This window comes from Bufo bufo, chromosome 5 (genome assembly GCF_905171765.1).
Source record: "Bufo bufo chromosome 5, aBufBuf1.1, whole genome shotgun sequence".
Taxonomy (NCBI): domain Eukaryota; kingdom Metazoa; phylum Chordata; class Amphibia; order Anura; family Bufonidae; genus Bufo; species Bufo bufo.
Window position 1 is genome coordinate 451821713 of NC_053393.1, and position 22030 is coordinate 451843742.

Here is a 22030-nt window from a genome sequence, read left to right on the forward strand (position 1 = left end):
TAACAATTGCTCCAACAGTTGATCTATTTTCACCAAGCTGCTTGGCAATTTCCCCATAGCCCTTTCCAGCCTTGTGGAGGTCCTCAATTTTGTCTCTGGTGTCTTTTGACAGCTCTTTGGTCTTGCCCATGGTAGTAGTTGGCGTCTGACTAACTGTGGGGTGGACAGGTGTCTTTAAAGGTGTTCTGCAGTTTGTTTAAACTGATGATCTATCCTCTGGATAGATCATCAGTATCTGATCGGCGGGTGTCCGACACCCGGGACCCCCGCTGATCAGCTGTTTAAGAAGGCAGCAGTGCTCCAGGAGCGCCGCGGCCTTCTCACTGTTTACTGCAGGCCCAGTGACGTCACGACTAGTATCAACTGGCCTGGGCACAGCTAAGCTCGGTTCACTTGAACGGAGCTTAGCCGCGCCCAGGCCAGTTGATACTAGTCGTGACATCACTGGGCTTGCGGTAAACAGTGAGAAGGCTGCCGCTCTACTGCCAGCACTGCTGCCTTCTTAAACAGCTGATCGGCGGGGGTTCCGGGTGTCGGACACCCGACAATCAGATGCTGATGATCTATCTAGAGGATAGATCATCAGTTTAAACAAACTGCAGAACCCCTTTAAAGAGCTCAGACAGGTGCTACTAAGTTAGATTAAAGGGAATCTGTCACCTGCTTTTACCATTTTAAGCTGTCACCATTGCCATGTTCACTAAAGTACCTTATTTCCAGCAGTCTTCTTCTTACTTTATTTCGTTTTGTCCTTTTGATATAAAAGCCCTTTTTATGATATGCTAATGAGGCTCCAAGGTGCCCAGAGGGGCATTTTTTTTCCCTCTCCGGTGCCCAGTGACGCCCCCCTGCAGTGCCCAGCCCGCCTCAATTTGAATCCCAAGAACGCCTCTTGATCCTCAAATAACCTCCCACAGCCCCGGCAAACGGTTCCGCCCCCTCCCCACGTCATCGTCTACCTTCTAGAAATGCCCCGTCCTTCTTCCTGTCCGCGGCCAGAAAACTCGCGCAGGCGCAGTACCGCCTGCGCGATCATCAACTCCTCAGGGCAACAGCGCTCAGGTTACATCACTGGGCTCGGCGCATGCCCAGTGAGACTTTTGAGGCTGTTGCCCTCAGGAGCTTGATGATCGTGCAGGCGCAGGCCGCAGGCGGTACTGCGCCTGCGCAAGTTTTCTGGCCGCAGACAGGAAGAAGGACGGGGCATTTCTAGAATGTAGACGATGACGTGGGGAGGGGGCGGAACCGTTTGCCTGGGTTGTGGGAGGTTATTTGAGGATCAGGAGGCGTTCTTGGGCACTGCAGGGGGGCGTCACTGGGCACCGGAGAGGGAAAAAAACGCCCCTCTGGGCACCTTGGAGCCTCATTAGCATATCATAGAAAGGGCTTTTATATCAAAAGGACAAAACGAAATAAAGTAAGAAGAAGACTGCTGGAAATCAGGTACTTTAGTGAACATAGTGACAGCTTAAAATGGTAAAAGCTGGTGACAGATTCCCTTTAATGAGTGGAGTAGAGGTGGACTTTTTAAAAGGCACAGAAACAGATCTTTGAGAGCCAGAATTCTTGCTGTTTCTTAGGTGTTCAAATACTTCAGCAGTGCAAGACAAATAAATTCTTTAACCACCTCCGGACCGCCGAACGCAGCGACGCGTCCTGAAATCTCGCGAGACGCGAGATTTCCTGTGAACGCGCGCACGTTCACAGGATCGGAAGGTAAGCGAGTGGATCTCCAGCCTGCCAGCGGCGATCGTTCGCTGGCAGGCTGGAGATGTGATTTTTTTAACCCCTAACAGGTATATTAGACGCTGTTTTGATAACAGCGTCTAATATACCTGCTACCTGGTCCTCTGGTGGTCCCTTTTGTTTGGATCGACCACCAGAGGACACAGATAGCTCAGCAATATGTAGCACCAAGCACCACACTACACTACACCCCCCCCTGTCACTTATTAACCCCTTATTAGCCCCTGATCACCCCATATAGACTCCCTGATCACCCCCCTGTCATTGATTACCCCCCTGTAAAGCTCCATTCAGACGTCCGCATGATTTTTACGGATCCACTGATAGATGGATCGGATCCGCAAAACGCATACGGACGTCTGAATGGAGCCTTACAGGGGCGTGATCAATGACTGTGGTGATCACCCCATATAGACTCCCTGATCACCCCCCTGTCATTGATCACCCCCCTGTAAAGCTCCATTCAGACGTCCGCATGATTTTTACGGATCCACTGATAGATGGATCGGATCCGCAAAACGCATACGGACGTCTGAATGGAGCCTTACAGGGGCGTGATCAATGACTGTGGTGATCACCCCCCTGTCATTGATTACCCCCCTGTCATTGATCACCCCCCTGTAAAGCTCTATTCAGACGTCCGCATGATTTTTACGGATCCACTGATAGATGGATCGGATCCGCAAAACGCATACGGACGTCTGAATGGAGCCTTACAGGGGCGTGATCAATGACTGTGGTGATCACCCCATATAGACTCCCTGATCACCCCCCTGTCATTGATCACCCCCCTGTAAAGCTCCATTCAGATGTCCGCATGATTTTTACTGATCCACTGATAGATGGATCGGATCCGCTAAACGCATACGGACGTCTGAATGGAGCCTTACAGGGCGTGATCAATGACTGTGGTGATCACCCCATATAGACTTCCTGATCACCCCCCTGTCATTGATCACCCCCCTGTAAGGCTGCATTCAGATGTCCGTATGATTTTTACGGATCCACGGATACATGGATCGGATCCGCAAAACACATACGGACATCTGAATGGAGCCTTATAGGGGGGTGATCAATGACAGGGGGGTGATCACCCCATATAGACTCCCTGATCACCCCCCTGTCATTGATCACCCCCCTGTAAGGCTCCATTCAGACATTTTTTTGGCCCAAGTTAGCGGAATTTTTTTTTTTTTTCTTACAAAGTCTCATATTCCACTAACTTGTGTAAAAAAATAAAATCTCACATGAACTCACCATACCCCTCACGGAATCCAAATGCGTAAAAATTTTTTTGACATTTATATTCCAGACTTCTTCTCACGCTTTAGGGCCCCTAGAATGCCAGGGCAGTATAAATACCCCACATGTGACCCCATTTCGGAAAGAAGACACCCCCAGGTATTCCGTGAGGGGCATATTGAGTCCATGAAAGATTGAAATTTTTGTCCCAAGTTAGCGGAAAGGTAGACTTTGTGAGAAAAAAATAAATAAAATAAATTTCCGCTAACTTGTGCCAAAAAAAAAAAAAATTCGATGAACTCGCCATGCCCCTCATTGAATACCTTGGGGTGTCTTCTTTCCAAAATGGGGTCACATGTGGGGTATTTATACTGCCCTGGCATTCTAGGGGCCCTAAAGCGTAAGAAGAAGTCTGGGATCCAAATGTCTAAAAATGCCCTCATAAAAGGAATGTGGGCCCCTTTGCGCATCTAGGCTGCAAAAAAGTGTCACACATCTGATATCGCCGTACTCAGGAGAAGTTGGGCAATGTGTTTTGGGGTGTCATTTTACATATACCCATGCTGGGTGAGATAAATATCTTGGTCAAATGCCAACTTTGTATAAAAAAAATGGGAAAAGTTGTCTTTTGCCGAGATATTTCTCTCACCCAGCATGAGTATATGTAAAAAGACACCCCAAAACACATTGCCCAACTTCTCCTGAATACGGCGATACCACATGTGTGACACTTTTTTGCAGCCTAGGTGGGCAAAGGGGCCCACATTCCAAAGAGCACCTTTAGGATTTCACAGGTCATTTACCTACTTACCACACATTAGGGCCCCTGGAAACTGCCAGGGCAGTATAACTACCCCACAAGTGACCCCATTTTGGAAAGAAGACACCCCAAGGTATTCCGTGAGGGGCATGGAGAGTTCCTAGAATTTTATATTTTTTGTCACAAGTTAGTGGAAAATGATGATTTTTTTTTTTTTTTTTTCTTCTTCTTACAAAGTCTCATATTCCACTAACTTGTGACAAAAAATAAAAACTTCCATGAACTCACTATGCCCATCAGCGAATACCTTGGGGTGTCTTCTTTCCAAAATGGGGTCACTTGTGGGGTAGTTATACTGCCCTAGCATTCTAGGGGCCCAAATGTGTGGTAAGGAGTTTGAAATCAAATTCTGTAAAAAATGGCCGGTGAAATCCGAAAGGTGCTCTTTGGAATGTGGGCCTCTTTGCCCACCTAGGCTGCAAAAAAGTGTCACACATGTGGTATCTCCGTACTCGGGAGAAGTTGGGGAATGTGTTTTGGGGTGTCATTTTACATATACCCATGCTGGGTGAGATAAATATCTTGGCAAAAGACAACTTTTCCCATTTTTTTATACAAAGTTGGCATTTGACCAAGATATTTATCTCACCCAGCATGGGTATATGTAAAATAACACCCCAAAACACATTCCCCAACTTCTCCTGAGTACGGAGATACCACATGTATGACACTTTTTTACAGCCTAGGTGGGCAAAGGGGCCCACATTCCAAAGAGCACCTTTCGGATTTCACCGGCCATTTTTTACAGAATTTGATTTCAAACTCCTTACCACACATTTGGGCCCCTAGAATGCCAGGGAAGTATAACTACCCCACAAGTGACCCCATTTTGGAAAGAAGACACCCAAAGGTATTCGCTGATGGGCATAGTGAGTTCATAGCATTTTTTAATTTTTTGTCACAAGTTAGTGGAATATGAGACTTTGTAAGAAAAAAAAAAAAAAAAAAATCATCATTTTCCGCTAACTTGTGACAAAAAATAAAAAATTCTATGAACTCACTATGCCCATCAGCGAATACCTTAGGGTGTTTACTTTCCGAAATGGGATCATTTGTGGGGTGTTTGTACTGTCTGGGCATTGTAGAACCTCAGGAAATATGACAGGTGCTCAGAAAGTCAGAGCTGCTTCAAAAAGCGGAAATTCACATTTTTGTACCATAGTTTGTAAACGCTATAACTTTTACCCAAACCATTTTTTTTTTACCCAAACATTTTTTTTTATCAAAGACATGTAGAACAATAAATTTAGAGCAAAATTTATATATGGATGTCGTTTTTTTTGCAAAATTTTACAACTGAAAGTGAAAAGTCATTTTTTTGCAAAAAAATCGTTAAATTTCGATTAATAACAAAAAAAGTAAAAATGTCAGCAGCAATGAAATACCACCAAATGAAAGCTCTATTAGTGAGAAGAAAAGGAGGTACAATTCATTTGGGTGGTAAGTTGCATGACCGAGCAATAAACGGTGAAAGTAGGGTAGGTCAGAAGTGAAAAAAGTGGCCTGGTCTTTAAGGGTGTTTAAGCTATAGGGGCTGAGGTGGTTAAAAATCATACAATGTGATTTCCTGAATCTTTAAAAAAAATTCTGTCTCTTAGTAATTTCTAAGTGGGAGAACTTGAGAACTGAAAAGTGATCTGTACATACTAACTAGTTTCTATTATTAGCTGCTTGTGCGAAAATGACAGGATTTTAGGATTCTTTTAAAATACACTGCGTACAGAATTATTAGGCAAATGAGTATTTTGACCACATCATCCTCTTTATGCATGTTATCTTACTCCAAGCTGTAGAGGCTCGAAAGCCTACTACCAATTAAGCATATTAGGTGATGTGCATCTCTGTAATGAGAAGGGGTGTGGTCTAATGACATCAACACCCTATATTAGGTGTGCATAATTATTAGGCAACTTCCTTTCCTTTGGCAAAATGGGTCAAAAGAAGGACTTGACAGGCTCAGAAAAGTCAAAAATAGTGAGATATCTTGCAGAGGGATGCAGCACTCTTAAAATTGCAAAGCTTCTGAAGCGTGATCATCGAACAATCAAGCGTTTCATTCAAAATAGTCAACAGGGTCGCAAGAAGCGTGTGGAAAAACCAAGGCGCAAAATAACTGCCCATGAACTGAGAAAAGTCAAGCGTGCAGCTGCCAAGATGCCACTTGCCACCAGTTTGGCCATATTTCAGAGCTGCAACATCACTGGAGTGCCCAAAAGCACAAGGTGTGCAATACTCAGAGACATGGCCAAGGTAAGAAAGGCTGAAAGACGACCACCACTGAACAAGACACACAAGCTGAAACGTCAAGACTGGGCCAAGAAATATCTCAAGACTGATTTTTCTAAGGTTTTATGGACTGATGAAATGAGAGTGAGTCTTGATGGGCCAGATGGATGGGCCCGTGGCTGGATTGGTAAAGGGCAGAGAGCTCCAGTCCGACTCAGACGCCAGCAAGGTGGAGGTGGAGTACTGGTTTGGGCTGGTATCATCAAAGATGAGCTTGTGGGGCCTTTTCGGGTTGAGGATGGAGTCAAGCTCAACTCCCAGTCCAACTGCCAGTTTCTGGAAGACACCTTCTTCAAGCAGTGGTACAGGAAGAAGTCTGCATCCTTCAAGAAAAACATGATTTTCATGCAGGACAATGCTCCATCACACGCGTCCAAGTACTCCACAGCGTGGCTGGCAAGAAAGGGTATAAAAGAAGAAAATCTAATGACATGGCCTCCTTGTTCACCTGATCTGAACCCCATTGAGAACCTGTGGTCCATCATCAAATGTGAGATTTACAAGGAGGGAAAACAGTACACCTCTCTGAACAGTGTCTGAGAGGCTGTGGTTGCTGCTGCACACAATGTTGATGGTGAACAGATCAAAACACTGACAGAATCCATGGATGGCAGGCTTTTGAGTGTCCTTGCAAAGAAAGGTGGCTATATTGGTCACTGATTTGTTTTTGTTTTGTTTTTGAATGTCAGAAATGTATATTTGTGAATGTTGAGATGTTATATTGGTTTCACTGGTAAAAATAAATAATTGAAATGGGTATATATTTGTTTTTTGTTAAGTTGCCTAATAATTATGCACAGTAATAGTCACCTGCACACACAGATATCCCCCTAAAATAGCTAAAACTAAAAACAAACTAAAAACTACTTCCAAAAATATTCAGCTTTGATATTAATGAGTTTTTTGGGTTCATTGAGAACATGGTTGTTGTTCAATAATAAAATTAATCCTCAAAAATACAACTTGCCTAATAATTCTGCACTCCCTGTATAGATAGTTACATTGAAAAAAAGTCATGTTCTGATGACACATTCCCTTTAAGACACTGGTTGCAGATCTTTCAGGTTTAAACAGGTGTAAAAGAAGGAAATAAGAAGGTTGATGCTAGAATAAACTCAAAGACAGCAACTAGGGATGAGCGAATCGACTGTGTTCCAATACTATATGGAGCAGGAGCTCCAAGGTACCAATTGGAACCAAACCCAAGTTCGGGAAATAGTTTTTTACAGTACAAATGAATTTATGAAGTTATTACCCGAAGTCTCGCGAGACTTCAAAAAGCAATAACTTCGGCTCCGTACAGTATTGGAACAAAGTTTTATGCAAATCGACTTCGGATGTTTCATCCAAATTCGATTCGCTCATCCCTAATAGTAACCCAAAAAAAATATCAGAATAACCTTCTAATGGTGATAACAAACACTTTTTGTTATTAATCCCAAGAAAATAGAACTTGTCGGGAGGGGCACACTAAGGTAATCGCTAACTCTAAAGCCTCATTCATTCATACGTGTCCATCCTTAAATTCGTGAAAAGGTGGTCAGTGATGACTCGGTAAAGATGTCCGTGTTTGGTCAGTGTCCGTTTTTTACTGTCCGTGTGACACTGAACAGCTAAAAAAAAATAATTTTCAAAGCATCTCTTCCTAATGATCTGTGTTTTTCACAGACCCATAGACTATAATTGGTGTGATGGGTCCGTGAACAGAAAAAAAAATAGAGCATGCATCCGTGCTAAAAAACGGACCCACGGACCATGCTAAAACACGGATGTGTGAACACCACTTTAAAATGAATGGGGACGTGTTCTGTCCGTGGAGAACACATACAGCACACGTCCATGGAACAGTGACGTGTGAATGAGGCTTAAGTAAACCTTTGAAGAGTGCCACCTTCTCTGCAGTGAAGGAAAATGCAATCCCATCAGCTCTACTATTATTAGAACTGGACGTCAGCATACCCAGGCCATTCTGTCCACCAATTGCAAAGATTTTGTCTTTCACAAACACCAGTCCATGGTTTTTCCGAGCTTCAATCATTGGGCACAGTTCAGTCCACCTATTCGTATAAAAATGAGAAAAAAATAAAAATAGATAGTATTATGAACATGAATGGAAACCACTTAATAAAAAAAGACTCTAGAAAATTATGCCGACCACACAATGAAAATAAAACGTACACTATTCGCTACAACAGATTTTGGCTATGTGCACATCAGTTTGTCAGCCTTACGTCTCAAGGACTCCCAATATACAGTCTCGACCAAAAGCTACAGATATTCCACCGTTTAAAAGGGAAACTGTCACCGGGATTTTGTGTATAGAGCTGAGGACATGGGTTGCTAGATGGCCGCTAGCACATCTGCAATATCCAGTCCCCATAGCTCTGTGTGCTTTTATTGTGTAAAAAAAACCTATTTGATACATATGCAAATGAACCCAAGATGAGTCCTGTCCCTGAGATGAGTCCATCGTGAAGGAGCCCAGCACCGCCCCGCATCCTCAGATTCTCCTCCTTGCTCCCCGACGTCAGAAAGCTAGAGCGCCGTAATCTCGTGATGCGCGAGCTAGCGCATGCACAGTGTCCTCATAGTGTTCCTTCCCTGTGCTGGCATCAGCCTCAGGGAAGGAACTGCGCATGCGCTAGCTCGTGCATCACGAGATTACAGCGCTCTAGCTTTCTGGCGTCGGGGAGCAAGGAGGAGAATCTGAGGATGCAGGGCGGTGCTGGGCTCCTTCACGATGGACTCATCTCAGGGACAGGACTCATCTCAGGTTCATTTGCATATGTATCAAATCGTTTTTTTTTTTACACAATAAAAGCACACAGAGCTATGGGGACTGGATATTGCGGATGAGCTAGCGGCCATCTAGCAACCCGTGTCCTCAGCTCTATACACAAAATCCTGATGACAGGTTCCCTTTAAGCATACGTTCTCTACACAGCTAGCCCCTCTCCTGTCCATCCAATATGAGGTTTAGGAGTATCTCATCAGTTCCCAGGGAGCAGCATACTGGACAGCTCTCTTCTACCCCTGTGCTGTGCCTTGTCCCCACACAATATGGAGACAGTACAAGCTTCACAATAGGCCATTGAGCTGCCAGGAGAAGGTGAGGGAGCTGTCAGCCAGGCTGTCTGTCACAAGGGAGCTCCAGTGATAACTATCCACATACAGATATCAGTGGAGCTTCCTGACATATAGGTTTACCAGAGGCTAGTGATGGAGGTCATACAGTTGCATCTTTCTCCAATAGGCTATTGTGACATTCATGAAATGGACACTTTTTCTTTGCCAGATTCCACTGTACGGAAAAGCGGAGACTACTACGCTCTGACGTATAGCCGTCTAGACACGATTTAGGTCTCCACCTGGCAATGTAAGCCTATGGACACGTTTAGCACACCTGTCAGTAAATAAAAAAGGTGGACATTCAAGAGCGTGAACTGGATGTTCTACGGGCTGCAGCACAAGTTTTTATACATCTTTCTAGGCATACATACGTTTCTGTAGTTGGGTCATATACTTCACAGCAGTTCAGCACCCTCCCGGACACATTGTTTCCCAAGCTGCCCCCACAAACATAGATTAGCGCATTAGCCTCCACCATTCCATGACTGCAACGTTGGGTAAGCATGCTGGGCTTTATGTGCCAGCTCTCTGTCCTGGTGTCATAGCATTCAAACAGGTACAAGGCAGAGTTTCCTTAAATCAAAGAATGACAACTTCAGGATACAATTATAGTGGAAATATATCATGCTGATGATGAAAAGAAGATGAATACGACGAGGACTGCCTAATATCAGCCCCTATAAAGCACACATCTCATTTAGGAAACTTTCTATTTCTGCTAGAACACATTTCTCATCTCAGTAAGTAGATACAACTCATTGGGTAAAGTACATGGAAAAGCTTTCACAGCCTGCACTTATGATCCACTAGACCCGAAGTTTTCAACCGGTGGCACATGTACCCCAGTGGGCAAATGTCATCTCTTTAGAGCAGGGATCAGCAACCTTCGGCACTCCACACCTTCGCTGCTGTGAAACTTTAACTCCCAGCATGCAAACATGCTCGGCTGTTCTCGCAACTCCCATAGAAGTCAATGGAGTATTCTGGGAGTTTCAGAACACCTGGAGTGCCAGAGGTTGGTGCCCTGCTCTAGAGTGTACTTGCACTGTGCACATGCTGTACTTTAAATAGGCATGGCTATAGGCTTGCAAATGTTGGTGTAATTTGTTCCAGTAATGGGTACTCGCTTTAAAACGTTGAGAAACACCGAACTACACAACCCTTATGTCACTGAGCAGTGGATATCTAATAAGTGTATGTTTTCTAAATAACGCGGTGTAAAATGCTCATGTTTGTGTAATTTTTTTAATTAGATTTATTCATGTTTTGCTGTTTGTTTGTAAATAAAAGGTCCAGATTTACTAATCCTATAGATGGTATAAGCTTAGGCTACTTTCACACCTACTTTCACTGCCTGCCGGCAAAACGTACGCCAACTGATGGCATTTGTAAGACTGATCAGGATCCTGATCAGTCTTTCAAATGCCTGATCAGTCAAAAAAAATGCATTGAAATGCCGGATCCGTCTTTCCGGTGTCATCCGGCATTTATTTTTTTTCACCTTTTTTTCGGTCTGCGCAGAAGGACGTATGTGTCATTCCGGTATTTTGAATGGAAAAAAATGCCGTATCCGGCATTTAGGCAAGTCTTCAGTTCTTTTCGCCAGAGATAAATACTACGGTTTTCTCTTTTGCCTGATCAGTCAAAATGACTGAATGGAAGACATCCTGATGCATCCTGAACGGATTGCTCTCCATTCAGAATGCATGGGGATAAAACTGATCAGTTCTTTTCCGGCATTGAGTCCTTTTGACGGAACTCAGTGCCGGAAAAGAAAACCGCTAGTGTGAAAGTACCCTTAGACAGGTCGTCTAGACCTGCACCAGATTTATCACAGGAGCTCAGGCTGGATGATACATTTGGTGAAGGGACAGACTCTGACTCTATACCAACTACCAGTTGGCTTACGTTAAGATGATTATTATGCCAAAACTGTGGCACATTTATGACACAAAATGGTGCATCTTAGACCCCCTCTTTCCCGTAAAGCTTCACCTCCTTTATGCAAAACCCGCCCCTTGCCGAACATGTTGGGAAAAAGCGTAGAAACCCTATATGCGCCAAATTGCATCACTTTTTAGACAGTTTTTTTGGTGCAGACACATTGAAATATCTTGGACATAATATCTTAGTATGTTGCTGTATGCGAATACATTATCCTCTGTGTCACTATGACACAGGTTGTTGTTACAACAAAAGTTACATGGTTAAGGCCGTTGAAAAAAGAAATAAGTCCATCAAGTTCAACCAAGGGACAGGTGGGGATGCGAATCCCAGAAGTTAATGTGTCCTATCAGAAGGCTTAAGTGCCCTTTACACGGGCCGAGAATCGAAAAGATCATCGCTAAGGAGCATTAGTATGCTGGCGGTGTAGATGTACTGCCGATTACCTGATGAACGAGAGAAAAGCTGGGTAATTGGGTAGTTAGTGCAGCACAAAAGATCCTTGTTTCCCAGTGGCAGATTGTGCTGTGTAAACATTATCTGCTGCCGGGAAAGGAGACAGTATGGGGAAGAGCAATGGCATTCGTGATCACCGCTCCCCATATTCTGAAGGAGATCAGTGCGTGTAAATAAAGCGGTCTCCTCTGCTAGCGACCAGCAGATTGTCAGGAAGGAACGCTTCCTTCACGACAATCTGCTTTTACATCATCCAGTGTAAAAGGACCATTAGTGTACAGACTGCACCGGGTCCCACCTGTCCCCGATTGTATTACCAGGAATTTCAGTGGTCTAACTAAGGAGGGGGGAGGGTTGTTCACTTTAGATCATGCCGCTCATAGACTAAACGGCTAGGATCATTAGACAGATTAACATATGCTCAAAGATGGCACAGGACACCTGTGAAGGGCTTATTCCCAAGCCCAAAGTGCTGTCATATATAGGTTTTTTGGTGCGTTTTGCCACCCTATTAGGCAAAAAATGCCAGTGCCAGATGTTTCAATGAAGTCTATGATGAATATTAAACACAGGACAAACCAGCATTTTTTGTAGCAGTGTTTTTTTTGTTTTTTTTTAACCCTTCAGGTGTGATTTTTGGGGACATTTTTCAAATCTTCGCAACAAATGATTCTGGCATTTTTTTCCTTTCTTATTGCCTGGCATTTTTCCTCTAATAATTATATTTATTTATTTTCGTGTGTGTTAGCAGTTTTTATGGCATCTAAGCAAGTTTTTTTTTTTATTGTTATTTTCCCTGTACCGCTGTTCAGAGAAAGTGACATCACAGAGGGGCACATACTGTACTTTCCTCTAAAAAATAAAAAATAAAAAAAAAAAATAAATAAAAAAAACATACTAAGCATTAAAGAAAGACTTTCAATATGCCAGGTGCTAAAAACACACTTTATGGGCAAGCGTTTTTTTGGCCAAAAAAAATAAAAAAAAATCGCCAGGGTCAAAACTGTGAGAAAAGGGATTTTTGTCATTTTCAAAACAGTGATCCTCACCCACTTCGGAGCCTCCTGATGTGTAGATCTTTCCTTCGGCGGCACATGCAGCAAGGCTGTCTCTTGGAGTTGGAGGGCCCAGTTTAGAATACCATGAATCTTTCACAACATTGTAGCAGTCCATCCTCTTTATAGGAAACAGCTGAGAACCACCCAAGATATAGACAACATTGTCCCAAAAGACACACGCTGCATCCCGGCGTTTCTCAAAGGGACATCTGATATCAGACCAATTATAATCCTTATATAAAAATGGGGGAGGAGACAAAAAACAACACATTTTATAAACATATGATTACTATGTAACTCGCGATGATCAATTTGTATGAGGGAACTTTTATATACATGGTAAAGCATATAGGAATGGCAAGCAAGTAAATAATGCCTATCAGCAGTGGTCCCCGAGACCAGCCCAATGGGGTTGAGCTTTAGAACACAATAGGATATATCTATCACCCCTCGTGTCAGAAAAGTGGCATCAAAGCACAAGCACAATTTAAAAAAATAAAAATGACGAAAAAGGCTGAAACTGGTCTAAAAGTTAGCACAAATCTGAACAGCTCCTAGGTGGCGTACACAAAGGCCAGAGATGTGGATGCGCCTCCTAATAAATTAGGTGCATCTCACTGCTGTGCAAACTAGATCAAGACTGATTCATAAAGTTTATAAAACTGCCTGAAAGAAATACTGTCACTTGATGCCCATGACAGCCAATCACAATGTAGGTTTCATTTCTTACGGTGCTCTTGAAAAATGAAAGCTGTGCTGTGATTGGGTACTATGGAAACAAAGACAGTTTTATAAATCTGCTGCTTCCCTTCAAGAATTGCAATGACAGACTATGGTTTCTTAAAAAAATCTGCACATATTTTACAGCTCAGCACCTGTCAAAGCACATCGGTGATTCCATTTCAAAGAGGGGTACACAAGGATAACTCAAAATAAAAAATGTTGCTCATTTTTTAAGAATCACATTAAACGCATACTTTTGGATTAAAGTATCGACAGGACTGAGGCTGTGATCCCCCAAATAATGCAATCCGATAATCATGCTTCTTTCTTCGAGGTCTTGTTCCATCTGCTAGTTCTTCTCGATCTTCGGGAGACAACAGGTGATAACGCATTCCACCTATAAAAGACACGACACCGCCATTATTTTATGGAGTCAAGTAACCATGGTACAACTTTAAATGAAAACCTGTCACCATACATCTTCCAACAAAACCTTCTCCCTGCATAGATGTGTGCTTCTTGATCCATGACTCCTATTCAGAGAAATAATCCTTTTTACTTTGGTGCATTGGTGCAACGAAGGTATTGCCATTGCACCCAGAGGTTCTGCTAATTTTCCCTGATGGCCATGCCCCCACCACTTTGACTGACAGGGCCAGGCAATGTCGATGTAGTCGCGCCTGGCCCTGAAATCTTGTGGCAGTGTGTTCAACTCAAACGCAGAATGGAGCTACGGTCTGCCGTCCTGTACTGCGCAGAACAAACTGCCAGGAGATTTCAGGGCCAGATGCAATTACATAAACACTGCCTGGCCCTGTCAAATCAAGGAAAAACTGTGGAACCTTTGGGTGCAACCGCAAGGCCATCGTTCCACCAAGGGGCTTATTAGCATAAAGTAAAAAGGGTTATTTCTCTAAATAGGGGCCACAGATCAAAGTTTACTGGAATCAGCAAAGGAAGTGCACATCTATACAGGGGGAAGGTTTCATGGGAGAGTATGTGGTAACAAATTCCCTGTAAAATACCAAAATATAATATACAAGTAATAAGATTTCTGGGGTTTGACATTGATGTCCTATTAAATCAGATTTGGTCACTCGAATGGTTTGAACTGCAGTACTAAACTCAGCCCCACTTGTATGGATGTCACTGTATTGGGTTTTGCAGTGTTGAGCCGAGAGTAGCTGACCCTTTGATCAGTGATCAAGACCTCACTAATCAACAGAGCAACTGCGTGAAGAGGTAGTGGCGCTCATATATGCGCTGCTAGCTTTTCTAAATCACCTGTGTGTTGCCTCCTCTGCCGCGGCAGCGCAGTGTAATTAAAACTGCTTGTCCCATGGGACAAGCAATTGTAATTATACTGCACTACCTCTAAAAAGCAGACAATGTGCAAGTAAACTACCTCTTCAACCAGCTGATTGGTGGGAAGGCGGAAGTCAGACCTGTGGCGAAACCAACCTCGCCACTGGGTTTTGGAGGGGCCTGGCTGCTAGCCTATTGCCCCAGGATTATGGGCCCTCTCATCAGCCAGGCCTCATTTGTTCACAAAGGACTTGGACTAACTTGAACTCTCACCCCCACGAATTAAACCAGGGTTCAAGTTAGTCCATTACGTTTGGTAATGGTATTTTGTGGATTGCGTCTCAGACAATGTTCATTGTGTTAGTTAATTGCGTCTCAGACAAATTGCTGGGAAGGTTGAATACTGTAGGCACATGTGATTGGCTGTTTTTACAAAACCCTGTGGGTGGTAACATTGTTGGGAGATGTGTATAAAATGCTTGTGTGTTAAAATAAAGGGAGTTCCTGTTTTATACCTTCATGAAGTCTTGGCTCATGTTTGGCTCATGGGATAACTACACTCTTGGGGATTGCTATATCATAATACTCCCCTGAGTATAAGCTCTTGTAAGAGCTTGCTCCTGGTTCCTGTCTCTGGATTTAGGAGAGGTTCACCCACTGGAGCCTTGTCGTAGGTCCAGGTTGGGTAGGAGACGGCGAGACCTCCACCAAGCTTCGGCGGTTCGTGGGGTCTGCAGTGCTGACGGTGTCAAGTGGAGTGCTTGGAGTCCTCTGGAAGCACTAGGAGCATCTATCGACGGAGGTACCCGGTCGGGGTGCTAGGCGTTCCGTTACAAGACCCCCCCCCCAATTTCATAATGAGGACCTATCCTTCAGTCATCAATATTGTAGGGCTGCACATCCCCTTTGTTACAGAGTCAATCAGATCCAGTCTAATAAGTTATCATTCTTAGTAGTTATTCTTCTTGCCTTATTCCAGATAGCTACAGGATTGTGCTCATGTATGTGGTGCTGTTAAAAATTATGATTACACTTACCGGCAATCGGATTTTCCGGACCCCACGACAGCACCACAGAGAGAGGATCTGCCCCCAGGGACAGGAAACCATCAGAATAAAAACATGGGGCCTCTCTCCCACCTCAGTGGTTTACAGAGCACGAGAGTGACGCCGACCAAATCACGTTTAAACAATTATATCAAAAATAATTTTTAAATTATGCTACACCCAAGTGCAACTGAAAAGGACCCAAGAAGAGAGATACCAGGGAGGGTGCTGTCTGGAAAGTGTAATCATAATTTTTCCCTTCCCCCACGACAACACCACAAAGAGAATTACAGAGAAAAAGCCCCTTCCTTAGAGAGGGACCACCGATTGCAAAACCTTTCTCCCCCAAAAAATCCCAAAAGCTTAGATCAGGGTGACAGTGACAGAAGACCACGTGGCAGCCTTACAGATTTGTTCTATAGAGGCATTAGCCCTCTCTCCACCAAAGATGTAGAGACACAGCGGGTGAAAGAGCCTTCGCCGACAAAAGGGGGAGGACTACCTGCCTCAAGATTAGCTAGAGTAGCCATTCTGCCTTAAATGGGACCTTTTAAAAGGATAAACAAAGCCGTAGACGTCCGCCAATTCTCTATAGCCGAAAGATATTGTAGCAAACACCATCTCAGATACAGTGAGTGAAACTTCCTCTCCTTCGATGTCTTAGGGTTATTACAAAATTAAGGAAGAACCATTTCCTAAGACCTATGAAACTTAGAGGACACTTTAGGCAAGAAAGCTGGATCTGCATGAATAACAACCCTATCTTCCAGAATGGTCATAAAAGGGGGATTTATAGAAATAGCCTAACCACTAATGCTATGATCTGATGTTAAGGCCACCAACAAGACCAGAGCTTCAGGGTTAGATGTTTAATAGAGCTGGATTCAACGGGCTCAAAGGGTGCTTGCATCAGGGCACTCAGGACTAGATTCAAATCCCAAGGAGGAACTACTAGATCTATCTACTGCTTTAAAAACTCTGATGCCCAAGGATCCGAAGCAAAATTTTGGTATAAAATAAATAAATAATTGAAAACATACAACATCAATCACAGAACTTTGGTATACAAATGTGAGAGATTAAGGATAAAAAGTAGCAATAAAAGTACACTGAGTTTGTAAGTCTCGCGATTCTGATTATTCCAGTCCTGGTATTATATACATTGGTGGTATTAGAGGTGTGTTAAATAGTTCTTTAGTAGTCACATATATGTTTGTTAGTATGCTTGTTCAAAACGTATTCCAAAAAAAAGCGTAAACATCTGTCCACGTGTGTTATGAGACTGCTGGCACACATGTTTGTTAATATAGTTATTCAAGACTTGTCCCCAAGCAATTGCACATATATCCATCCAGATATGTTGTAGTTTTGCTGACAGTATTGTCAGTCAGTCCACTGTTGTAATGATGTCTCTGTATGTTCTTAAGTATTGGACAAATACAATGTTAACTGATGAAGCACTTAAACCAAGTAACTGTCCGAATTTTTGGATCGGTGCTAAATGCAGAGAATAAGGTCTCTTATGGATTGTTGATATCGCTTGGATTAGTATACTATTGTTAGTTGGTAGGATATTCAGTTGTCTCTACTCACAAGAGACTGAGTTTCGCTTACTGCAGGGGCGTCCCGCCTGCAGTACAGCTACTCACCTGAGCCGGGAGGTTCTCCTCCGTTGTGTGATGTATTCCGCGCTCGGAGTCGGCGTCCCACGTGGTATGATGTATGGTCACGTGACTCAGCTTTAATCCTGTGATGGAGGCAGGAAACTTTTAGGTTTTCTTTACTGTCTCCACTTTCGGGGTGCACTTTTTAGTCCTGCAGGTCAAAATTGGTAGTTTGGATTCTTGTCCACGCCAGACGCGTTTCAAGGTGACCTCACCTCTTCATGAGTGGCTTTGAATGAAGTCCAAACTACCTCCTTTTTATATATTGTTAGTGGTTCCACCAAAAACCCGGTTTCAGGGGAATTGTAAAACTCTGGTTAGGATTTTGGGTGTCATGGTTATTCTTACTATAAACACAAATATTTAGATTACCACATATAAACTATCTTCTGTGAATAGTTTAACTCCTTAAGGACCGGGCTCATTTTCACCTTAAGGACCAGGCCATTTTTTGCAAATCTAACCACTGTTACTTTATGTGGTGATAACTTTAAAACGCTTTGACTTATCCAGGCCATTCTGAGATGGTTTTTTCGTCACCTATTGTACTTCATGACAGTGGTAAAATGGAGTAAAAAAAATAATTCATTTTTATTTATAAAAAAATACCAAATTTACCAAAAAAATGTAAGTTTTAAGTTTCAATTTCTCTACTTCTATAATACATAGTAATACCTCCAAAAATACCGTATTTATCGGCGTATAACACGCACTTTTCCCCCCTGAAAATAGGGGGCAAATCATGTATGCGTGTTATACGCCGATATTCATTGCGCTGTATGAGCCGGGAGAGAGGAGGGGCTGGAGTCCGTAACTAGGGGCGGGGCCCGGTGCAGTCACTGTACTCTTACACCGGGCCCCGCCGCTCACCAAAGTATTTATAAACGTGAATGCTTATCCTGTTATTAAGCTGCCCTCTCCCATGTTCCCATGTCCCCCCTGTATCCCCATAGCACTTACTTAAGCTTCAATAGCAGGCAGAGCGGACGGCAGCAGTAACGTCACTCACTGACGTTGAGCGTCTGCTCCGCCCCCTTTATGAATGAAGCAGGCGGAGCAGACGCGCGACGTCAGTGAGTGACGTTACTGGTGCCGTCCGCTCTGCCTGCTATGGAAGCGTGTGAATCGTAAGTGCTGTGGGGATACAGGGGAACATGGGAGAGGGCAGCTTAATAACAGGATAAGGATTCACGTTTATAAATACTTCGGTGAGCGGCGGGGCCCGGTGTATTGGGGGACACTGTTATGAGGGGGATCTGTGGATGACATATAGCAGTGTCATCCACAGATCCCCCCCATAACAGTTCCATCCACAGATCCCCCCACCCCATAGCAGTACAATTTGAAATTTAATTTTTTTTCCTGAAATTTCCCTTAAAATGAAGGGTGCGTGTTATACGCCAGTGCGTGTTATACGCCGATAAATACGGTAGTTATTACTTTACATTCCCCATATGTCTACTTCATGTTTGGATAATTTTGGGAATGAGGGGAAGCAAACCAGGCTGGTGCAGTGAGCTGCATTTATATTAATATAAGCAGATATATAACGCGAATTTGACCGCGACGCGTGGTTGATTAAGTGTGGTTGATTAAGTGTGTGACTTAAGATTAAGTGAGGGAGTATCTGAGAGCTAAATAATTTGTGGACATTGATGAGTGGCTGTGTTTGACTGTATTTTGTGCTGTGATAACACTTTTTTTTTCTTTCTCCAGGGGTTGCACAGGTGAGCAATTAGGGTGTGGCTGTTTAATTAGGGTGTGGCTGTCTAATTAGGAGACTTTAAAAACTCAGCAGTAAGAACAGCACAGCCTTTTTGATTCCAGAGGGGAAGCAAACCAGGCTGGTGCAGTGAGCTGCATTTATATTAATATAAGCAGATATATAACGCGAGTTTGACCGCGACGCGTGGTTGATTAAGTGTGGTTGTGTAAGTGTGTGACTTAAGATTAAGTGACTTCAGAGGGGGACTGCAATTAGCCTGTATATTATTACTACATTGTATTGTATTTTTTTCTTTTGTGGTGTAATCCCCATTTAGTATGTGTTGCACAATTGACAACGCAGTCCAGTGCACATCTTGCATGATGTATGCAGTCCTGGAACAGCCGTTCCAGGGTGAATTTCTTTGTTCAAGATGTGAGCAAATTACCCGTTTGGAATCGCTAATCGAGTCTCTAAATGGGCAAGTTGCAACACTGAGAGGCATTGACAATTTGCAAAAAAGTTTGCTTCTCACCGAGCAAGCACTCTTTGGGGTAGATGAGGGAGAGGGTGACAGAGAGGAGGCTGAGGAAAGTGAGGTAGCTAGCTGGGTAACATTTAGAAAGCGGGGTAGAGGGAAGAGTGCCAGGGAGGCTAGCCCTGATCTGACACACCCCAACAAGTTTGCACGTTTGGCAGATGAGGGGGATGTCAGTCCAGGGACGGCACTGCCGCAGCCGGACACTTCCTCTGCCAGTCAGGGGAATGTCAGCTCCGGTAAGCAGGGGACCAGGAGAGCAGGGCAGGCCAGACAGGTGCTGGTAGTGGGAGACTCAATTATTAGGGGAACAGATAGGGAAATCTGTCACAAAGACCGTGATCGCCGAACAGTGTGCTGTCTTCCTGGCGCTAGAGTTCGACATATCGCGGATCGGGTTGACAGATTACTGGGAGGGGCTGGAGAAGATCCAGCGGTCATGGTCCATATCGGAACCAATGACAAAGTTAGGGGTAGGTGGAGAGTCCTTAAAAATGATTTCAGGGATTTAGGGCAAAAGCTTAGGGCAAGGACCTCAAAGGTAGTATTTTCCGAAATACTACCGGTACCACGGGCCACACAAGAAAGGCAGCGGGAGATTAGGGAAATTAACAAGTGGCTCAAGAACTGGTGTAGGATGGAGGGGTTTGGGTTCCTGGAGAACTGGGCCGACTTCGCTGTCGGCTACAGCCTCTATCGTAGGGACGGGCTGCACCTCAATGGGGAAGGAGCAGCTGTGTTGGGGAAGAAGATGGCTAGAAGGTTGGAGGAGTGTTTAAACTAGGGACTGGGGGGGAGGGTAATTACACTATAGAAGGGGAAGATAGTGCAGATAGAGACCGGGGGCAAGGTAGTGGGACTGGGGGAGAAATGGAAGGAGGGACAAGAACAGTTCAGAAGGAAAGGTGTAGGGTAAAAAATATACATAAACCTCTCATATGTATGTATACTAATGCCAGAAGTCTGACTAATAAAACTGGTGAACTGGAATTAGTGATGTGTGAGGAGGACTATGACATAGTGGGAATAACTGAGACATGGCTGGATGATAGCTATGACTGGGCAGTTAATGTACAAGGTTACAGTCTGTTCAGAAAGGATCGTCAAAACCGGAGAGGTGGAGGGGTCTGCCTTTATGTAAAATCTTGTCTAAAGCCCACACTCCGTGAAGATATAAGTGAGGGACATGAACATGTGGAGTCACTGTGGGTAGAGATACATGGAGCTAAAAACAACAATAAATTACTAATAGGAGTCTACTATAAACCACCTAATATACCAGAGTCCACAGAAAATCTACTACTAAACGAGATAGACAAGGCGGCAAATCATAATGAGGTGGTTATTATGGGGGACTTCAACTACCCAGATATAGACTGGGAAACTGAAACTTGTATATCTCATAAAGGAAACAGATTCTTGGCAATAACCAAAGACCATTATCTCTCCCAACTGGTTCAGGACCCGACTAGAGGGACGGCCATACTGGACTTAATATTAACCAATAGACCTGACAGAACAACAGACGTGCAGGTTGGGGGACACCTGGGAAATAGTGACCATAAAGTAATAACCTTCCAATTATCATTCAAAAGAGCGTTTCTACAGGGAGAAACAAAAATACCAAACTTCAAAAAAGCTAAATTTAGCCAACTAAGAGAGGCCATAGGCCTAACTAACTGGGACAAAGTCCTCAAAAATAAAAATACAGCCAAAAAATGGGATATCTTTAAAAACATCCTAAAATCTCATTGTGAGAGGTACATACCGTATGGGAATAAAAGGTTAAGGAACAAAAAGAAACCAATGTGGATAAACAGAACTGTAAAGAAAGCAATAAATGACAAAAAGAAAGCATATAAAACCCTAAAACAGGAGGGTAGCACGGAAGCACTGAAAAACTATAAGGAAAAAAACAGAACATGTAAAAAACAAATAAAAGCGGCCAAACTAGAGACCGAGAGATTAATTGCCAAACAGAGTAAAACTAACCCTAAAATGTTCTTCAATTATATAAATGTTAAAAAGTATAAATCTGAAGGTGTCGGCCCTTTAAAGAGTAATGAGGGGGGAGTCGCAGAGAGCGACGAGGAGAAAGCAAAGCTGTTAAATATTTTTTTCTCCAATGTATTCACTGAGGAAAATAAACTGTCAGATGAAATGCTGAATGCTGAAATAAATTCGCCATTAAAAGTGTCCTGTCTGACCCAGGAAGAAGTACAACAGCGACTTAAAAAAATCAAAATAGAAAAATCGCCAGGACCGGATGGCATACACCCCCGTATCCTAAGGGAATTAAGTAATGTCATAGCCAGACCCTTATTTCTGATATTTGCGGACTCTGTACTAACAGGGAATGTCCCACAGG

General features: G+C 43.5%; 1 protein-coding gene across 1 annotated transcript in view; it reads right to left on the bottom strand.

The window, feature by feature from the left end:
• The window catches only part of KLHL7 (kelch like family member 7), a 78091-nt gene that overhangs the window by 3828 nt on the left and 52233 nt on the right, over positions 1–22030 (bottom strand). Inside the window, exons 7-10 of the mRNA XM_040433669.1 lie at positions 13659–13801; positions 12673–12913; positions 9595–9796; positions 8054–8151 (exon numbers count right to left, since the gene is read on the bottom strand). Of these exons, the coding sequence (XP_040289603.1) occupies positions 8054–8151; positions 9595–9796; positions 12673–12913; positions 13659–13801 (684 nt within the window). The remainder of the gene's footprint in view (positions 1–8053; positions 8152–9594; positions 9797–12672; positions 12914–13658; positions 13802–22030) is intronic.